The 19,641-nt window shown below is 33.5% G+C and overlaps 1 protein-coding gene across 1 annotated transcript in view; it reads right to left on the minus strand.

Annotated features, from left to right (window-relative positions):
- LOC135846337 (diacylglycerol kinase theta) overlaps positions 1-19,641 on the minus strand; it is a 48,529-nt gene that overhangs the window by 22,052 nt on the left and 6,836 nt on the right. The window contains exon 2 of the mRNA XM_065365367.1: positions 3,202-3,281. Coding sequence (XP_065221439.1) covers positions 3,202-3,281 — 80 coding nt within the window. The remainder of the gene's footprint in view (positions 1-3,201; positions 3,282-19,641) is intronic.

Here is a 19,641-nt window from a genome sequence, read left to right on the forward strand (position 1 = left end):
CTAGTCTATCAACAGTTTCGTTTCCAGTAATATCTATGTGGCTGGGAACATACATGAAGCTAATAGAGTAATCATAATTTTGAAGGTTAAAAAGGGACTTATGGATGTCTTGGACTATGGGATGATCAGAAAAAATGTTTTGAATGGATAGGAGTGAACTTAGAGAGTCGCTTTGGATTAAGAATTTTTTGTTTTCTGTACTTACCTAGACCAAAAATCATGGTATTTTTAGGGCTTTAATTTCTTTGAACATACTCGTAGGGTAAAAGCAGGTAATATGGGGTTGCTAGTAATACGGGGTACCCGCTTTTTTCGTATTCTGTGGGTGCTATCCAACAGGAAAAAATTTAAGGAGTGTTTTTAAATGATTCTAAGATAATCTGATCAGACCCGGAGGCGATTGGTCACGTGTACTCTTTTTAATTTGTCGGTGGTGACTTTTTCATGCAACCCCAAAACAAATACGTCAAGTTTTTTGAACGTTTCCCCAAAAAATACATATTTTTTTGAAATTTCAAGTAGAGTGTTGGAAAGAGCCATGATTTTACTATCTATTTCATACTTTACTTTTTCAGTGAGTCGTTTTTCTGAATTGAAAAAAAAATAAAACATTTTTGGCGTTAAAATTTTCACATGCTGGTAATATGGGGTACCTTGTTTTTCTGCAGATTTTAGACATATTCTGAACCAAAACACTAACAAATGTAAAAATTATGAATAAAAATAATTTTTCCTGTTTGTTTTATTCGTTTATTTTCATTTTTACAAATACTTCATGTTAATCTGCCATTTTTTGGTAAATTTTCAACAATATTTCGAAAAATCAAAAAATTATGAAAAAATCATGGGAAACCATGGTTTGTGCGTGAAATAAATGTAAAAACTGGAAAACATTTTTGTTTGGCTTTTCAAAGGTCATTTCATTGTAGTTTTTATTGGTACCCCATATTACCTGCACTTTTTCAAAAATGTTGATTTTGAACTTTTTTTTCAAAAAAAAATTAAAAATAGTAAAAATGATTTTTAGTGGCCACAATTTTTATCACAGATGGGTAAATGTTTGAATTTTCGAATGTCGCAAAAATTTTCATTTTTCACCAATTTCTCTCCATTCAGGAAGAGTTTGAACTTATGTACCCCATATTACCTGCACTTACCCTATATCTCAAAATCACAAAATATTGTGTAACTGAGCAACTGTCGTAAAATAGAACTGCGCGAGAATCTTCTCACTGGTTCACATTTTAAACTTCCACGCGTTTTGAAGGCCTCTAATTAATTTTTTAAATAAAGTGTCATATTGAATTTTTATGTTAAGTACTTAACATGATTAAAGACTAAAAGAGTAAGAATTGAAAATTTTCCACAAGTCGTAGCGAAACGAAGAGAAAAATAAATTCACGGAAACAGAAAAAAATGATTGTATTTAATTATTTTGTCTCTTTTTTAGGATAACTATGCTATTTTCAAAAATAATTTCGTCGTAAAAATGAGGTGAAAATTTTCCATAACCATTCTTCTTCCTTTTCTTGACAAGAGCTGTTCCTGATTTCAGTGATTTGCGCTTCTTACATCATGTTTTTGTCTCTATACTTTTAACAATAAAGTAGTGGACTGTCAACGTGTCTCAGACCGGTTACAAATACATACTTACCTAGATACTATGCGTTTTCTTACTTATTTGACAAATAAATTAAGGCGGCAAATGACTGTTAGGAGAAACGTAAAATTTAAAGAAATTCTTAACAATAGGGATAGAAAGATGACAGTTTTGTAAAAGGAGCTATGGCAGAGTTATTTTCATGGCGATGTGCGAAACTTACTATTCACCCTCGGTAGGCATACAGAACAGATGTCTACACTCACTCAAAAGTAAAACGACTCTCCAAATTAATTTTTACAAGCAAAAAGCTGTTTTTCTCAATTTAGATTATACTGTGATTTTAACGAGGGAACTTTTACAACCCGTCACCTTCAGTTGAGCTGAAATTTGGGTCACCGAAAGGACATTTCACTCAGATCACAGAATCAAAAAAAAAAAAAAAAAAAAAAAAACAGAAATAAAAATCAGAAAATCTATTTACGTACGAGATAGTCGATCACCTCGAATCGATTTCCCCTATCCTCGCGAGTCGGTCTGGAGCCTCCTACAGTAAAAGTTGACTTTTCTCCAGCAATTTCAAATCGCTGAAAAAAAGTTAAACTTAGCAGTAGGCTCCAGATCGGCTTGAAAACAGTGAAAATCATTCGGGTTGTGAACTTTAGAGGCAAAAAGAAGTTTCAAGTGATTCGTTGTTGTTAAAATTGAGAATTACGGATTCCTCTTAAATATTCAAAAATTCAAAATTTCCAACGGGTAAAAAGTATACTTTTCAAAAGCGCTACCTACGTTGGATTTACGATTCACCTGCCCTAGATTACAACGTCTTCTGGAATAATTGGAAATTGCTGGAGAAAATTCAACTTTTGTTAGAGGCCATAAATCGAATTGAAAATTATAGGCATCGATTCTGCAGGTAGATATCAAGGGATAAAAGAAATTTTGAGCCATCTTTTCTAAAAATTGACAATTTTGGATTTTTTTCTAATTTGGAATGTTCAAATTGTAAAAAAGTGTCTTAATCTTTACGGTCCGTCTTCTCACATTAACGATTAACTTGTAATCGATTTTAAAAGTTGAATTTATGACAAGATTGAATTTACTTCCGAGAAAGAGATTTGCACGCACTTTCAATTTTATAAAATTTGCGAACCACTCGCAATTTTTCAAAAAGTAAATGAATTTTAAACGAACGCTTCTTTGCTCTGTCTCGATATTTTTTCCTTACGAAAAAATTTCAAACAGTGGAAAAATACTGAACATAAGACTTCGACACATTAATTTTTTCCCATTCGTCATATTGTACTTGAATGAAACACTTTTCAATCTAAATACATTGTGGGGCACATGGCACATATAGCAGACAGAAGCAGATAATAGGAAATTGTTCTCTCTTTACGCATAGATCGTCTTTCGGCAGTATAACTCGTGCGTGTAGGCTAAATGATTTATTTTTATACGATAAACGTCACCTGCACACTTATGTGTAAAACATTTCAACACAGATGTTTGCCAGTATCACCGTTAAATACAAGTTGAATGTTTGAATTACATATGCGAAATAGTATTTCGAGCGAAAATAATAAAAATTTACAACTTACTTTGATCAAACTGGTGGCGACTCCGGTACAAGGTGTTACTAGGTATCTCAAACAGCGATCGTGTATTACAAAATTGCATACTGTGGACAAACAGAAGGAAACAAAAATGATTAGAAGGCAATCGATTAATTTAAATTTTCAATGACCATAATCAATCTGTATCTAGAAGCTTTAGCTTTATGCATTATAAATTCCTTCAAACAAATAGAATATTGAATAGGTATCTCTTGAAATGCTGTAGCCAATATTTATGATGGCTTCATAGATTCATCTATATACAATGTACCTAAGGTAATTATAACACCACTAAAATAAATACATATCATCACATTCTCAAAAAGGTGTATAAAAATATTCGTAAGATGAATGAAAATAAACACATCCGGGGGAGAAAAAAAGTCCATCGTGGAAATGTTGAGGTGGAAGTTTTTTTTTCTCATCTAAGTGCTTTCATCGTCGATAGAAGTGAATTTTTCAAAGCGGATAAAATTACAATACGTCTCGTTCTCTCGTCCAAACACGAATAATACCATCAACTGGTATTACTTAGTAAAGTAAAGAGATATGGCACGATACACGTCACATTGTTTAAACAAAACTGAAATTAATTTCGATAAAAATCGCCGTTTTTTCCCTCTACGTAGCACGAGGAAAATCAACCAAAATTCCCTAATATTCGGGTCACAAATGTAGCACGTTAAGCAGGGCGAACGGTAATTTAAATAATTTTTCAGCCAAGCTGCGAAAATTATTTTTCGTCATGTACTTCCAATATTTTGAATTGTTCTACGTTTAAGTAGGTACTGATAACTAAATATTTGCACCGAATTATCTCAATGATTGCATTTATAGTTGCGATTTGCCTATTTCAATCTTTGGTGAAATACTTATTTATGTACTTACTTACCTATTTGGGCTAGGTATTTGCTTTTTAAAATAAATTCTGGTTGAAAAAAATAATATTCTTTTGGATACCAGACGGTCGAATACCGTCCCCTCCCCTCCCCTCCCCCGGCAAAAAACGGCCCTAACCCATTACGATGGAGAAAAGCTGAAATTTTTAAAATTTCACAAATTTTAATTACCAAGGTAAGCAGGAATGGTACGAAGCAACTGAAACAATGTTCAAAGAATTAGCTGAAAATCACAGAAAACGTTGATTTATTCATTTATTCAGCCATTGAAATATTTTGAAACGATTTTCATAATTTTAAAATACCTTTGTAAGTATTTTCAAGAACAAGATACATATTTTACATCCCATAAAATTGAATAAAATGAAGAAAAGTTGGTTAATATGAAACCTATAGATAAGAAATGGAAAAGCATATCAAAAGAAACGGACGCGTACATTCCAGTGTTTCAAAGATTTTTAGAATAGCGCGAGTTATCGAAATCGTAGGGGAGAAGGAGGATGTTCTGGACAGGGTGATGTTCTGGACGAAATCTAGTTTGACCACTTTGACTGTGCCTAAAAATTATTTTTTTATAAAAGTACGTGGCATTGTGATACTACATGCGTTTGCACTGACAAACATTCCCCTGGAAGTTCTTATCAAAAAAATATGTGACTTTGTCTAAAACGTGTGTGATTTTTTCGCCGACAACTTTTTTTAGTTTTCAATATTTTGAAAAGAAGAAACGACCGGAGAAAAAACTGCAGGCAATTATGAAAGTAGTGAACCTTACTTTATAACGTGAATTGGTGATATTCATTATTCATCCTAGAACGCTTTCAACTCGTAATATTTCCAATTGATTCCAAAATGAGGGGGTGTGATGTTCTGGACACTTTGCTTATATTACATGTATGGAATACCTACATTGTCTCAGAAACTGAAGAAATGCATGAAAGATTGGAAAACTGGCCTAGAAAGAAAGAAAGTTTGGTTTTGCATGGATATGCGTCATTTTCGAAATGTGTCATTTTTTTTTTTTTTTTTTGCATGATGTTTGCCTCGGATTTTCAAAAAATAACCAAGAGGTTGTAGAATGCCCTAAATGTTCTGAATAAACGCATAAACTGTTTTTTAATAAATTTCAATCGTATTTCCTTTGATTAGAATACCACATCGTTGATTTTAGGTACAATTTGTATGCTGTCCAGAACATGGCACCCTCGCGTCCAGAACATGGCACCCAAAGTTATGTTCTGGACAAAAACATCGAAATTTTCAAAGTTGAATTACTCCACCAGTTTTGTATTTAAAAATTTGCAAAAAATATATGTGGTATGTGTCACCCAAAGGAATCGTTTGCCGCACTTGATCAATTTTTTCCACATTACTGGGAGTCAAAAATCGGGTTCAAACTTTTTTGTCCAGAACATCCTCCCTCTCCCCTACATATTTCAATTGTGTTAAAATCCAAATCCATCTTCAAGGTGACATCATCTAAGGGCATTGTGCTTCTACCTCCCTCCTCTATCTTTATAAAGTTTTATTCTTTATATTAAAAGAGGATTTTTTCTTGTTTTCAGGTGAAAATGTTTTCTCTGTTTCGAGAAGATGAAGTAAGCAGTTTTCAGATTTTGGATGGACTTTCTCACAAATTTATTCAAGTGCCTACAAATACCTGTAAATGAAAAAAAAAATCACTTTTTAGCTGAAATTTTGATTTTTAAACATTTAAAACCTTGATCTACGTCAATCTACTTACATTTTTTTTAATTTTTCTAATTTTTTCGCAACTTTGAATTTCCACATTCCTAAAATACCTATTTTGACTGCCTTGACTGGGGAATCTTTCGCATTGGCATTCTTCGATTCGAACAAGACCTAACTAAATCGAAAAACCCTATCTTGAAACCCTCTCAACCAAATTTTCAGGTCCTGAAGTTCATTCTTAGATTTTTGGCGAATTTTAAAAAAACTGTTTTAAGGGAGATTTTTTAACGTTTTCAAGAAATTTTGGGCAAAGTGAACCAAACAATTGTACATAGGTATGAATAATTCGATTCTGTTCAAATCTCACACATCAACAACTGAGCACTAGTTTTGGGCCATTCTGGAGCCTCCATGCAGCGATTTTTCAATTTTGTCAAGAAATTTCAAGTCGCTCTAGAGGGGCAAAAAATGAACTTTGGAATCTATAACATTTGGTGATTATTTATTGGTACCGTCTTGACCGTTTCTCGTAAGTATTTGGTTACTTCGAAAATTCAAGAGCGCTGGTTCAAAAGTGAATTTTTGATTAATTTGTAAACCATCTCAAAGCAGAGATTCTTAATGTTAGCCTGCTGAAATTTCTCGGATTCGATTTTTTGGACGGGTGAGGAAGAAGGGTGATTTCACAACTTTCGTATAAAGAGACTAATGAACATCATCGATCGAATGCAAATTCTTAAATCTCATGCACTTCTTTTTTCTAAACATAATAAATGCATCACTTGAAGATGAGTAATTACGAAATAACATGGCACGAAAAACTGCATCCTATTCAGCATATACCGACTATAGGTAATTCTCACTTCGACTTGGCAAAAACTAAAGAAAAAAATCCTACGAACACAAACACCTCGCTTCATCTACTATGTAATACCCTCCAACCAGCCAACCTATTTATAAAATTTTCCATCTTTTTTCCAAGTTACTCGTTTTTCTTTATTGACAACGCGGATAAGCCTTTAACTTGCATTTAATATTTTTAAATGGCAAACTTTTCGCAGCATTGTGTGGTCGTTTTATTTCAATAATGGGAAGTTTGTGCTGATTACTTTTGTTCGATAAGAACGGAAGCAAAGAAGCGCTTAAAAAGATTGTACTTCGTCATTTGTGCTCATCGTGTGCGGTTCTTAGTAGATAAATTCATTTCGCTCACTTTTCAACTTTTTTGCTAGGCGATTTAATTAAAAAAATATAAATTGTTAAGGAACATGGTGGAAAGAATTTTCTGAATTGAACGTCGTGTTGGAGAAAAATGTTGGGTGGAGATGTCTGACTTTCTCTTCATTATTTCACAAATCTTTCCAGGTAGCTAGAGCGAATCAAATCTATGTACTAAATTAGCCTCCCAACACTCTATTCAAGCTGAATTTAGAATTAAAAAAAAAAAAAATTCAGTAAAATTTTTTAGCATTTTACCATAATAGAGATTCATTTTTTAAAAATAATTTCAGAGAATGTATTCATTTTTCAAAATATTTTTTCTGCAAAAATCTTAGAAAAATTTAAGAATTTGAATGATTAAGATTTTATTGGGACATTGACTTGAGTTCAAATTTTTATGTGTTTTTGAAATTATTTAACAAACAATTTTTTGCCAGGATCAGGATCGTAAAAAGTTTACATCTTCGTCTTCTGAAATATCGAGAAGCTTTCTTGAAATTTCTCTCAGACCCGTAAACATATTTCTTCAGGGAGAAAGTTGGAATTTCGAACATCTCCGTGGAAGGCAATTCAAGAGTACTTCTTGAGACAACTTTTCTATACCTATAGGTGTTCGCACTGTTACTTATATTCCATTATTTTTATCATTAAATTGGATTCCTGATAAAATAACTGTCCCAGAATATAATTTTTCTATTTTTGGATAATTCTGCTTCAAAATACATACTATTTTTTTTGGGGGTTCAAGTATAAAAAAAATAAAATACTCAAATATAAAAAAATAAATGAAAAAATAAATAGGTAAAGTAAAAATCCGCTCAGAAAAATTTAAAAACTTCTCAAAACACACAAGATCGGTGAAAAGTCTGAGTATACCTACACTCGACTCTACTCGACATTCGGCAACGGGACCACACCGAGAACATGGAATATTCACATGTTGAAAAATTAAAACATGCCCAAAACAAGGTTATGTTGTAAGCTTAATAAAAAATTCTAATCTTCAACGTGCTTTTTTCTTCTCTCTCATAAGTCATAAGTTAAGCTGGCGTCGAAATCTTGCCACCAAACGCGTTTTTCCTTTACGTTCGCTAGTAAATTCTGACGGTAATCTGATTTTTTTCTCAGCGAGAGAAGATTAAAAATCGCAAATTCGGAAAAGAACACTTCCACTTTTGTCTCCAGCGTAAAAAGTAAAAATGAACGATACAGCTTTGCCCTAGTTAAAGAAAATGACGACTTTGATACCCGCGTAAACCAGATAATGTTTTATGTGAGAAAGAAAAAGGGGCCAGGGGGGTGTCAACGATGTATATACAAAAAGGTTATATACAGTTAACTAGGTTACGTAACGCGAGAGGGTACAAAAAGGAAAACGCGCGAGACGATAGGCGACGAAATTCTAAACGGAAAGGGGAATCGTAGTTCTGACGTCACAAGATTCGGTGGAGGCGCCGCGGAACGAAGCGGCGCCATCATTGATCTCCGGCGAACTAGAGTATTTCGCGGATGCGAAAAAGGAGCGAAATGAGTGAAAAGGAGTCAGTGTTGCCAACGAGGCTGTGCCGCCGGAGTCATTTCCACACACACACACATTGTTGTACTACTCCCTCGTATAGTGTTTTTAAATTTACTCCTTTTCTCCGTTTCGTCTTGTGTTTTTCCATCTCCGCGGCTTCTCGCTGAAAGTATAACGAACTGAGCTCAAAGCTCAAAGTCAATCTGTAGGTCTAATATTCGGATGGTCAGATTTTTGTCTATAGTTTCAGTTGTCTTGATTTTATTGGAGAAATGAAACTGATAAAATAGGTAAATTTTCCTCACTACCTATTCGTTCTCTGGAAAAATTCTTCAAAAAATGTGCGAGACAAATTGATGCGAGTTTCTACGATCAAGAGATTCATAACAGAACATGCAGGTATCTCAGCAACTCACACATACAAAAAAAGTATATTGGAACAAATGCTGGCCGATCGCTGAAACTAGTTCTATGTTCTCACATGAAAAATCATTGCAATGCAGAAAACAACATCTCATGGGAAGACCAAAATTAGATTCCATCAGATCAGGGATTGATCAGATCTGATCTAGAAATTCCCTAGATCCATTCATTTTCCCCTAGGTAAACATTCATTTAAAAAAAATTAAAACAAGAATTTCCCAAAATGGCCCATCCAATTAAAGAGCATTGAAAAATACTGGCTCCAGGATTTTCAAATCAATGGTACGAATTATCATGCATGATTTATGCTAAAAAAAATGTAGGTATAGCTATATTTTTGTCAAAGATGAGTTTTTAGGCTGAGTGAGCGTTTAGGAACTGAGAAAATTCTTTACTTATACCTATGAGAAATTATAAATTTTGGATATGATGAAGAAGATGTTTGTTTTACTATGTACTACTGTTCGATGGCTATTAGCTCCAAGCATAAATTCACAGCAAAGGAAGCACTTGAAAAATTGACGATTAATTTGTTCTCGAAGTAATTCACCTCCCCCCCCCCTCTCGAAACCCACAACCTCATGACTTGTAGTCAATCTGCACTTTTGAAGCTCAAAGCGAGATTTTTATTTGATTGTCTGATCAGTGATTAACCATGATCAGGACCGTACAAAGGAATTCTGAACCCTCTGGAAGAAGAAATGTGAGGCCAATAAAATTCATTTATGGCTTTAAAATCGTAATTGAGCTAATTTTTAGGATCGTTTTGGTGAAAGCAAATTTTTCAACATTGGCTAGCCCTTCGCGGGCCTTCAAAAATAACTGGGGGTTGAGGAAACTCCCTATCCTCCTCATCTGCAAAAGGGGTAAGTAGCGTTAAGTGAGCATTTTTATATCGATAATATATCCCCCTTCGAGCTGCGGCACCAATTACCTCAAAATTTGAGGTGAAAAGGTCCTTAAAGTTGAAATGTGGTTTCAGAGAAATTACGTATTTGATTTTCATTGATTTCAGAGGGCTGCGTGCAGAATTTCATACCTACTATTTCACGAGTTTTTTCATTTTTCAACAGTTTTTTGAGTTTTTGAGAATGGCCCACCTGAAGAAAATATTAGAAAAAATATTACTCATTCAAACATATGTATTTTTAGCTGATTACAACATTTTTTCGATCCTCGCAGACTTAGCGTTAACGTTTTCGCTTTTAAAATTTTGACTTTTAATCTATTTTTTGCTACGAGTACAAATAAAATAGCAACATTGACACTCTGAAAACTCGAAAAAAAAAACTCGCCCAGTATCTATAAAAAAATGTAAAAAAAAAAAAAAAAAAACTTTAAAACTTTTATTTTTCATTTTTTGCAGCCCTATACAAAACACACTGAAGTAATGATTTCATTCCCAAAAAAACATATTATTTTCTCGAAATTGTGATCAATGAAGGTAGGAATTATTCAAGTCTGAAAATTTTTCACGGATTCCCAGCAATATTCGATTAAAATTTTGACAGCCCCAAAGTTGCAAACGATCGACACTCTATTTCTAATCCCCTCAGTACAAGTGGTGGTGCCTCCATTTTTGTAACCCTCCTCCCTCTCCACAAAGTTTAGTATGTATACTTATAGGTACTTATCAGGGTGGATTGCAAAAAAAAAGTGCCGAACGATGACCAAATACAGTGGAAATTTTCAATGTACATATTTGAGTTGAAAGTCTCTCAGAAAAAAGACAGCTCTGGAGGTGCTCCTGGTTGAGGGATGTATGGTTCTCAAAGAGGAAATATTTTTGAGAGAAATGTCGTTGTTTTCCGCTTTAGCCCTTCCCAATCTGTTTTGGGAGAAATGGCTCAGTTTCAAATGAAACTATTTGAAATTCAACATTGACCTAGGTCATTTTGGCTTTAAAATCTCAAGCCACACTTTTAGGATTCTATTAAGCGGTTGAAAATTTTAAAATCATTTTTCTAGGTAAATTTGTGTTTTGCAAATTCTTTCCCTCAAATAAGTATTTTTCGAATTACCTAAGCCAAAACATCGAAAAATATGTAGGTACCTATACCTACTTATCATTACTGGAACTGAGTTGGAAAATATTTCAGAATGCAGTGATGCCAATTTTTTGGACATTAGGTATACCTATTACAAGTCTAGAAAAATGGAGAAAAATGACCAAAGTAAGTAAGTATCTCATCAAATTTTCTCAGTTTTTTTAAAATTTACAATAATGACCATAAAATTGGCACCACTGTATTCCAAAATATTCCCCCAGCTTTAGAAATGATATTTTTTTACAGAGTGTAATGCAAAATATTGAAAAGAAACAATTTTCAAAACACAAATCTACCCAAAAACAAGCGATTTGCGGATATTAAACCACTCAGTAGAACCCTGAAAGTCGTCTAAATACTATTTTTTGGAACTGGACCATTTTCCACAAAACCAGTTGAGTAGGGACTACAGCAAAGAAATCGGATTTATTTTGTAATGAGTAAATATGATGAGAATGGTAATGAGAATGTTTCAAAGATTGGTTTGAGGGGTGGTTAAGGTCAGAATATATTCATAAGGAGTAGATGTATCGTCCCTTATAGTTTTCCTGGATAGCTTACAGGATTCTCTCAGAACTGTATCCTAAATTAATAGAGACTATACACATATCACAACAATGATGAGAAGGAATCCGTGTTTGTGTTAGACCTTTTGAAATAGTAAAATATATCACAACAATTTAAGGGCTTGACGTAAAAAAACACACATCGCAAACAATTAATAGAATCACATATCACAACATGACAAGCACAAAGGGCTCAAGTATTGATCAGGTACCCGAGATAACCATCTTTGGTCACCTTCTCACCTACAAGTATAGTGTGAGGATATACATAAGCATAACAGACCGAATTCTCCTTTATATTTCTTCGCCGCAGCTACTTATGCAATGATGAGAGAAAGTTCCAGTTTGGTGCATGAAGCCTCAAACTGTTCCAGTAACTTTGGGGTTTGGCTTAAATGGGAGTTAACACATAGACCAGGGAGGAGAATAATACAGTCACGATCATAGTATCACATACTGCCATGGATGCTACCTCACAATTTGAATATGACCTCCCTTTGACCTCCGGAGATAGAAAATGTTCTGACCAGTACTTTTCAACACAAAATTAAGATCCCCACCAAATTTGGTTGAAACCCTTCGACCCTCCGTCATTTTACTTTTTTCCCGGTTCATCCCGGAGCCAGTACATACAGAGTATAAAGATAACGCAATTGTTCCTACCTTATTCAAACCGGATTTTTTTTCTCTTAAAATTGGGATTAACAAAACAAAATTATTATTTCGTAAAAGTTTCATAAGACTTTTCAATCAAATACTCCTAAATCGTCGCGGTAATAAAACTCAATCCGAAGTAATTTTTAAATCGCTTCTTCGCAAACGCCAAAAGACATTAATCAGTTTATAAAAATCTTAAAAAGAAAAACGTATTTTTTATCAGAGTATGAAGAAAGAAAAGAGAAGGAAAAAAAAGAAAGAAACAAAAGCTCAAAACCACCATAAGCAGCTTACATTTTTTCGCCACTTTCAACCTGTCTCGCGTTCCAATTTAGCAAGTTAAAATTACGTTAGAAGGAATGAGATTTTTCTTTGTAAAATGAACGAGATCGAGGCGTTTTAAAATTTTAAAATATTTTTTGATGAAGTTTTTTCATCCTCGATGCTTTGTTTCCTAGTGTCTCCAATAGCAATGAGTTAGAGGGATATGCAATATAAAAGGTACCTATACGATTGATAACCAATAAATATGTGTAAAAAGAGACGAGTAAATAAAAATGAAATAAAACCGGATAATAGGCATATGAACGTTAAATGGCGAGCTTATAAACAATAGCATATACCTACGAGCTTTCATCTAATACTTAATCCACTTGTAGGTCAGGTAGGTGGACGTGGAACATCGAATGCAGGTAACCATTTTATATTCTGTATTGATGAATATCAGTATACGCCGAAGAGTTCTTTTAATGGATAAAAGCACGAGCATGAAGGAAATTAAATTACTGCCGAGGATGGTTAATTCGATAAATTTCTATTTTTAATTCAAGTCACTTAGATAAGAAAATTTGATTAAAATTTTTAATACCAGAGGATAGATATGTAGGTGTACGTAGAATAGGCAGGTAAGTATTGATTATGAAGCCGAGTAATTTTTAATTTAGCCAAGAGACTTACTTTCAATAAGGGATAAAAAGTTGAGAATAGTTTTTTCTCTTATTTTTTTTTCAACGATAGAGTTACCTACCTAGCTTTTTTTTCTCTTCAAAATTGACCATTTCAGCAATAAAGAAAATATGAGAGTAGATTTCGACTCGATGTATTACCCTTACCGTATTTTAGACTCTTAAGAAGGCAGCAAAGAAGACTAGGGGAAAAAGTTCATCGTGTGTCCTTTAATCTATAAATTGAAACGAATATAAAACGCAACTTTTCGGAGACCTAGATGTTGGAGACCACGAACGCAAAAGTTTTATTACTCGAAGCTAAACCCAAATATACTTCTTGAAACTCTTCTCGGTGAACATTCCATTTCGTAATATTCCGCTCAAGTTTTTATCGATAAAAAATAATTTTCTAATATGACACCGCACCCATGCCTTCGACGCATGGGGCACATCCATGCACCTAGTGTACGCGACCGATTCGGGTAAATATACAAATGTATGTATGTATTAGTCACCGAACTCGTACGTCTGAGTAACTTTTGAGCTGTCTTGCACCAGAATTGAAGTTTCCTTAAAAGCTTTTGTTGGTTTATCAGAGCTGTCAAACAATTTGATATTCCTCTATATGAGATTTCACGCTCTATACGAGTGAATTCTTCTTGCATACGCCGCCGAACGAGCATATATAGTTACCTTATCCTTTTAATGTGTGCAACATATCAATTTGAAAGCTATTCATGTTATTCCGCTACTTGTGCGGGTTTCCTAAACGTATATGACCTATTTCAATTACCTACCACGTTTTTCTCTTTCATAAAACTATGGAGTAGGTAGCACTGTTTGTAATTTCATTGAACCGATTCGTCTTTTTTGCATCATTCAGGTAGATGACTGCATTCTTTATACTGAGAACTGCACATTTTGAATTCTATTCCATGACTTCGACAACTCACTCTCTTCACAGAGGGATAACATCTTTCAATATTCAGGTGGAACCCTCCATACCCTACCCTTCCTTCAACTGTGCGCGCTCGTTTCGTGGGATTCGCATGTTTTTTTTTTTTTGAATGACAATAGATTTATTCTTTGTTATTCATTTTTAAAATTTCAGAGGAAAAATGTTGAAACTTTTTCGATTCTACAATAAAAATGTTGAGAATCTTTCTTCCCACTTTGAATTTTGATGATATGGTACTTTACATATAAAACAATTTGAACTAAACGGTTGACATTTTTTTACCAATTTTGAAGTTCCTGACTCTTGAATTTTTTTGAAAAAATTAAGATTTTGAAAGTTTAAAAATCTCAACTCAATTAAGGGTCACTGCCGTGATTGCTTTAGGGAATCAAACTTGGAAACAAGATGATGAAAAAAATGAATTCCGGGCAAAATAATCGAAAATTTTTACATTTTACATTAAAAATCTGAAAGCATTAGTATAAAGATCAATAGGAAACAAAATACATACTAATCTAAGAAAGCAGCCTTTTAAAGAAGAGACGTTGACGGATACTTACAGGAAAAATTCTTCCCGAAATTTTTCCATCAGCGTAGAATTCTTCATACAAAAAATAAATGCATTTTTCAACGTCTGGTTTTTTAGTCTAATTTTGTAAAAAAAAAAAATCAAAAAAAATTGATTTAGTAGCTGGGTAGTTTATTTTAGACATATTTCAATTTTTTACCGCTTCAAAGGCCAATTTAAATTGAACCATTCGTTTTAGAAAATTTCCGAAATTTTATAAAATTTTATGGGATTATTCAAAGAGATATATACCTCAAAAATATGGTACTCTTCCGAACTCAAAATTACAATTAATAATACCTATATTTGAATTTATAATGTGGAAGTCCCCCTCCCCTTTCTAAGCTCATTTTGGAATAGGACCAAAAATGAACTCAAAAAAATATATAATCAACGCCCTTTAAAAATATTGTCAACTCTTCGACACCCACATTGAAATCTCAACAGTTTGAAATTTTTACTCCATCTTTGGTGCTTAATTTGGGATTGGGACCAAACAAAAGTGAATGCAAAACCTGAAATAAGTGACCTCAAAGATTTAAGTACAAAAACTTGGGATAGAACTAAAAATAGGTAAATTAGAAAACCAAAATCAGCGATCCATCTCCTCCTTATTAGTTCGTTACAGTAGCGTAAGTTGACTCCTCTTCTGGGGGGGGGGGGTGTTGAAATCAAGATACAAGATATCATCAGAGACGGATCGAAGTCATGCTTTTTTGGGAGGGGGGTGTATCATACTGTTTTGCCTACATAAAAAATTATGATTTTTCCGGCTGAATAGGTATACCAGTGGAGATTTTTGAACATGAAAAATTGAAATTTTAATTTTCTGAAAACTCTTTAAAAGAATGATTAATTTAAGAAAAGAAGGTAAAATTACTGGTCGAGCGAAGCGAGAGCGAAATTTTTCGAAAAAATTGGTTTAAAAAATGAAAAAACGACCATTTTTGTATGGTTTTGAACAGTTAATGGCTCTGTTCGGAAAAAATGAAGCACTTTTCAAATGGTTTGGGCACTTTGAGTATTTCAAGAATTTCCCTTAAAATTTTTGAATTCACATCAATTTTAATGAAGGAATTCGGTTTTTTTGATCTCAACATTTTTGAAATTCAATCACAGATTTATAATTCAAAAAGTAGAACATCAATTCTAATTCAAGAATTCGATTTTTCCAATCTCAACTTTTTAAAAATTTTATCAGTTGTTTCTTGAAATTTGAAGTGGGAATGATGAGAACCAAATTGGCCCGAGCGAAGCGAAGGCAAAAACTTTTGAAAATTTGTAGTTTCAAGAAGCAAAACAGTAGCAATTTTGATGTGAAAGGTCAGTACCCCCCCCCCGTGATTACGCCACTGGTTCATTAGAACTTGAATGTGATTTTTTGTACTTCTAGTTTGACACTTTGCAACACTGAAATATTAGAAAGGATTTCATATTGGGAACGGAAGAACTTCTCTGGGAAAATTTTCGATGAGAACAATATCACTTTCTCGTTAACGAGTTAGGTGTCTCAATATGATTCCTGGTGGTTAACATGCACTTTCAAATCATCCAAAATCTTCGCGAATCGTATTATTTTTTATTACTTTGAATCAATTTGAGTATAATGGTTGACGTAATTTAAATTCCGAATTTGAAAATATGTAGGTGCATTCTCATGTTTGCCAAAAATTTACCCAAATTTCAAGATGAATTACAGTTGACAATAGCAAAAAGGTCTTTACAAATCACTCGCACCTTTTATTAACAGTTCCAAACCCCAACCTAAAGATAGAGAAATTTCACCCACATGCACAGTGGTCTCATTCTTGCGAAATATAAAAACATAAATATCTACTTAATCGATCACTGTGATTGACTACAGAAACCTCTTACCTGTCTCACTAACCATATCTACAGCAGGCGTAAACTGAGCACGTAAACATATTATACTCTCAACAGATCGCTTCGATACATTGTCATCGAGGGTAACAGAAAGTGAAATTTACAAACCGCAAATTACCGCTCATCCACGACCGAGTACTATGAACCCCCTTAGTGAGACCACAAAGCCCAAACCGTTTATTAGACGACTTGCTATTTATCCTCGTACATATACTCGTACCTACAGGAGATGTGAAGTGAAGTTTGCCAATATCAACAGTCAAAAAGATATTAGTTAAGGTGAAGGTAGGTATCACTTCATAATTGTTGATTTCTAATGGCAGCTAGACGATATAGGGTATTTTTTTTTGTTGAAATTTTTTGATCATTTTGTCGGTTTTTTTTAAGATGTGAGGAATTTTAGAATTCATGATGTTTTTTGATCCGTGAGCCTTGTAGGTTGTTTACTTTCCAGATGAAGGAGCAATTGTACCTTTTTCCACCTTGTGTTTTAGGAAAACTTAGCATTAAATATTATTAAGTGTGAAAATATTCAATCAGTGGCTATACCATACGTATACTCCTTTTGAACTTAATACTTTAGACATCTATGTAGGTATTGGCAAGTTTATCAAAATACTTGTTCGCCGAAGTTTGACGAGTCTTTTGTGAAATTAAGGAAATAGAATACTATACCTACTGGCTCATTTTATGGGTAGGTACTGAATACTGATGGTATCAAATTTTCAATCATTTGAACTTAAAAATTTCCATTTGATTCTGCGTAAGTATTATTAATTTGCAGTTATAATTATAGTCTCAAAGGAGCTACACCTACGGTAAAACGATATGATTTTGCATACCTAAGACTATCCGTTGTCTAAATTTAAACTGGTCATTCAAAATGGAAAAATTTGGCTGTTTTGTGGGCTCAAGGCTGCTTGGATTTCACCAGAAACTTTCTAAATATCCATTACAATATATTTTGTTTACACCCTTCATTATCTACTGACTGAAGCCTTTGTAATTAAAATAATAATAATTAAGCTATGCCTTCTTATTTGGTATCTGTGCCAACCAATCATAAGATGCTTTATTCGTTGATGATGATTGATTTTCTGATAAGACCTCTTAATAACAAAATCTTGAAAAAAAAAAAATTTCAAAAGTTTTTGGGTATTTTTCTCATTTTTCTAGAATTGGGAATAATGACCGAAAATTGGCACCACTGTGTTCCAAAATATTTCCCTAGTTTCAGCAATGATATTTTTTAATATTTTGGCATAATTAATGCGAAACATTTGCGAAGAAAATACATATTTTCAAAACAAAAAAATGGACGATTTGCAAATTTTCAAGCGTTTAGTAGAACTCTAATACTCGTAGTGGTCTTGGATTTTGACAGCTACCTATAGCATAGATCGACGAAGAATCTCAAATATTCTCATTTGCATGGGACTGGACCATCTTTCCCAAAACAGGTTGTGTGAGGTTGGAGCGAAAAAATTACAATTTTTTCGAAAATGTCTCCTCTTATAGAGGGCTTAATAATCTCACCTTCTGGGGCACTTCCAAAGCTAAAAATTTTTTCCGAGTTATTTTCATCTCAAAATGAAGATCTCTGCTAAATTTAGTCGAAATCCACCCTAATTTATAAACTTACTTAAGGTATACCTCAAAACATCCGAATTTCGAAAAAAAAACATACAAAAATATGAGAATGCCATTGAATTTGCAAAAGACCATAAATACTAATCTGTCAAGCTTCTGAGAGCATTTCAATGCAATTAGGTAACGCCGATTTTTTGAAATTTCCAATAAAGGGAACCTTTCGAAATTATGGTATGTACTTTCTGATTTGAACTAAACTAAGCTAGATTAAAATAAAATGTTTTAAAACCTCCGTAACCAAAATTTCAGACGTCCTTAAGTTCACTTTTGGATTTTTGGCGAACTTTTGAACGTTTAAAAATTTTTTAAAAAGTCGCTTTAAGGACGATTTTTAAACGTTGGTTTTTACGAAACACATATTTTTTTAAGCAAAGTGAACCGACGTGAATAATCCCTTCAATTGAACTCTCATCATACCAACGACTACTACTATAGGTACCTAGTTTTGAGTCATTCTGGAGCCTCCAGCAATATTTCAATTTTCTCCAGAAACTTCAAATTACTCTGAAAATGGTCAAAAATGAACTTTACGACCTATAACTCTAACCGGTGCTTATTGGACAGAGCTTCTTGATCATTTTTAGATGGTTATACCGCAAAATTCCAAGAGCTTCGGTTTGAAAGTGAATTTTTGGCCAATTTGTGAGGTTATTTTTGAGAAAATGTGAGAAAAATCAAATTTTCAAAAAAGGTACGAGCGATTTTACCAGAAAGATGTCACTTTGAGGATTAACATGATCACTTTGCTTCGAAAACAATCGCACTTCAATTTTTTTTGAACCTCCAGCAAATTTTCCAAAAAATGTCAAAAAAAAATGTTTTGAGCCTGTTTCAAAAATTCAAGTTTTATGTAAGTACATTTCCACTGTTGAAGCCGAGGGCTCAAAAGCTTCCCTAATCGTGAATATTTTCTCAAAAATACTACAGTAAAAGAATGTCATTCGCCTGCATATTGGTCACAGTGAATGTATCTGCTCCGAATTCGAGTTGTTTTTTTTACTCGAGCAAAATAATATAAGTTGATTCATGATCATACACGTGTGTGTGATTAAAAAATGCATTAATTCGTCGTCTAACGCGCCATCTATCCAGTAGGTGGCTTAATTGTACGATGGAAAATTCGGAAAAAAAATAGTTAAAACGAAAAAGAAGTACGAATAATTATATTAATGCATTTTTCATTTATATACCTTTTACACATGAAAGAATGAAAAAAAAAAGTTAACACGGACGAATATTCGTACACGTCCACGCAGCACACATGCACATATACTATACGGTATACGATTCATAGGTGTAGGTACCTATAATGAAAGAGCGCCTCGGTATAATCATAAATGAAGGAGAGAATAATTTGGCGTGAGCCGCGAGTTCATTTAATGGCGTTTAATTG

The sequence above is a fragment of the Planococcus citri genome, chromosome 5 (genome assembly GCF_950023065.1).
Source record: "Planococcus citri chromosome 5, ihPlaCitr1.1, whole genome shotgun sequence".
Classification (NCBI taxonomy): Eukaryota; Metazoa; Arthropoda; class Insecta; order Hemiptera; family Pseudococcidae; genus Planococcus; species Planococcus citri.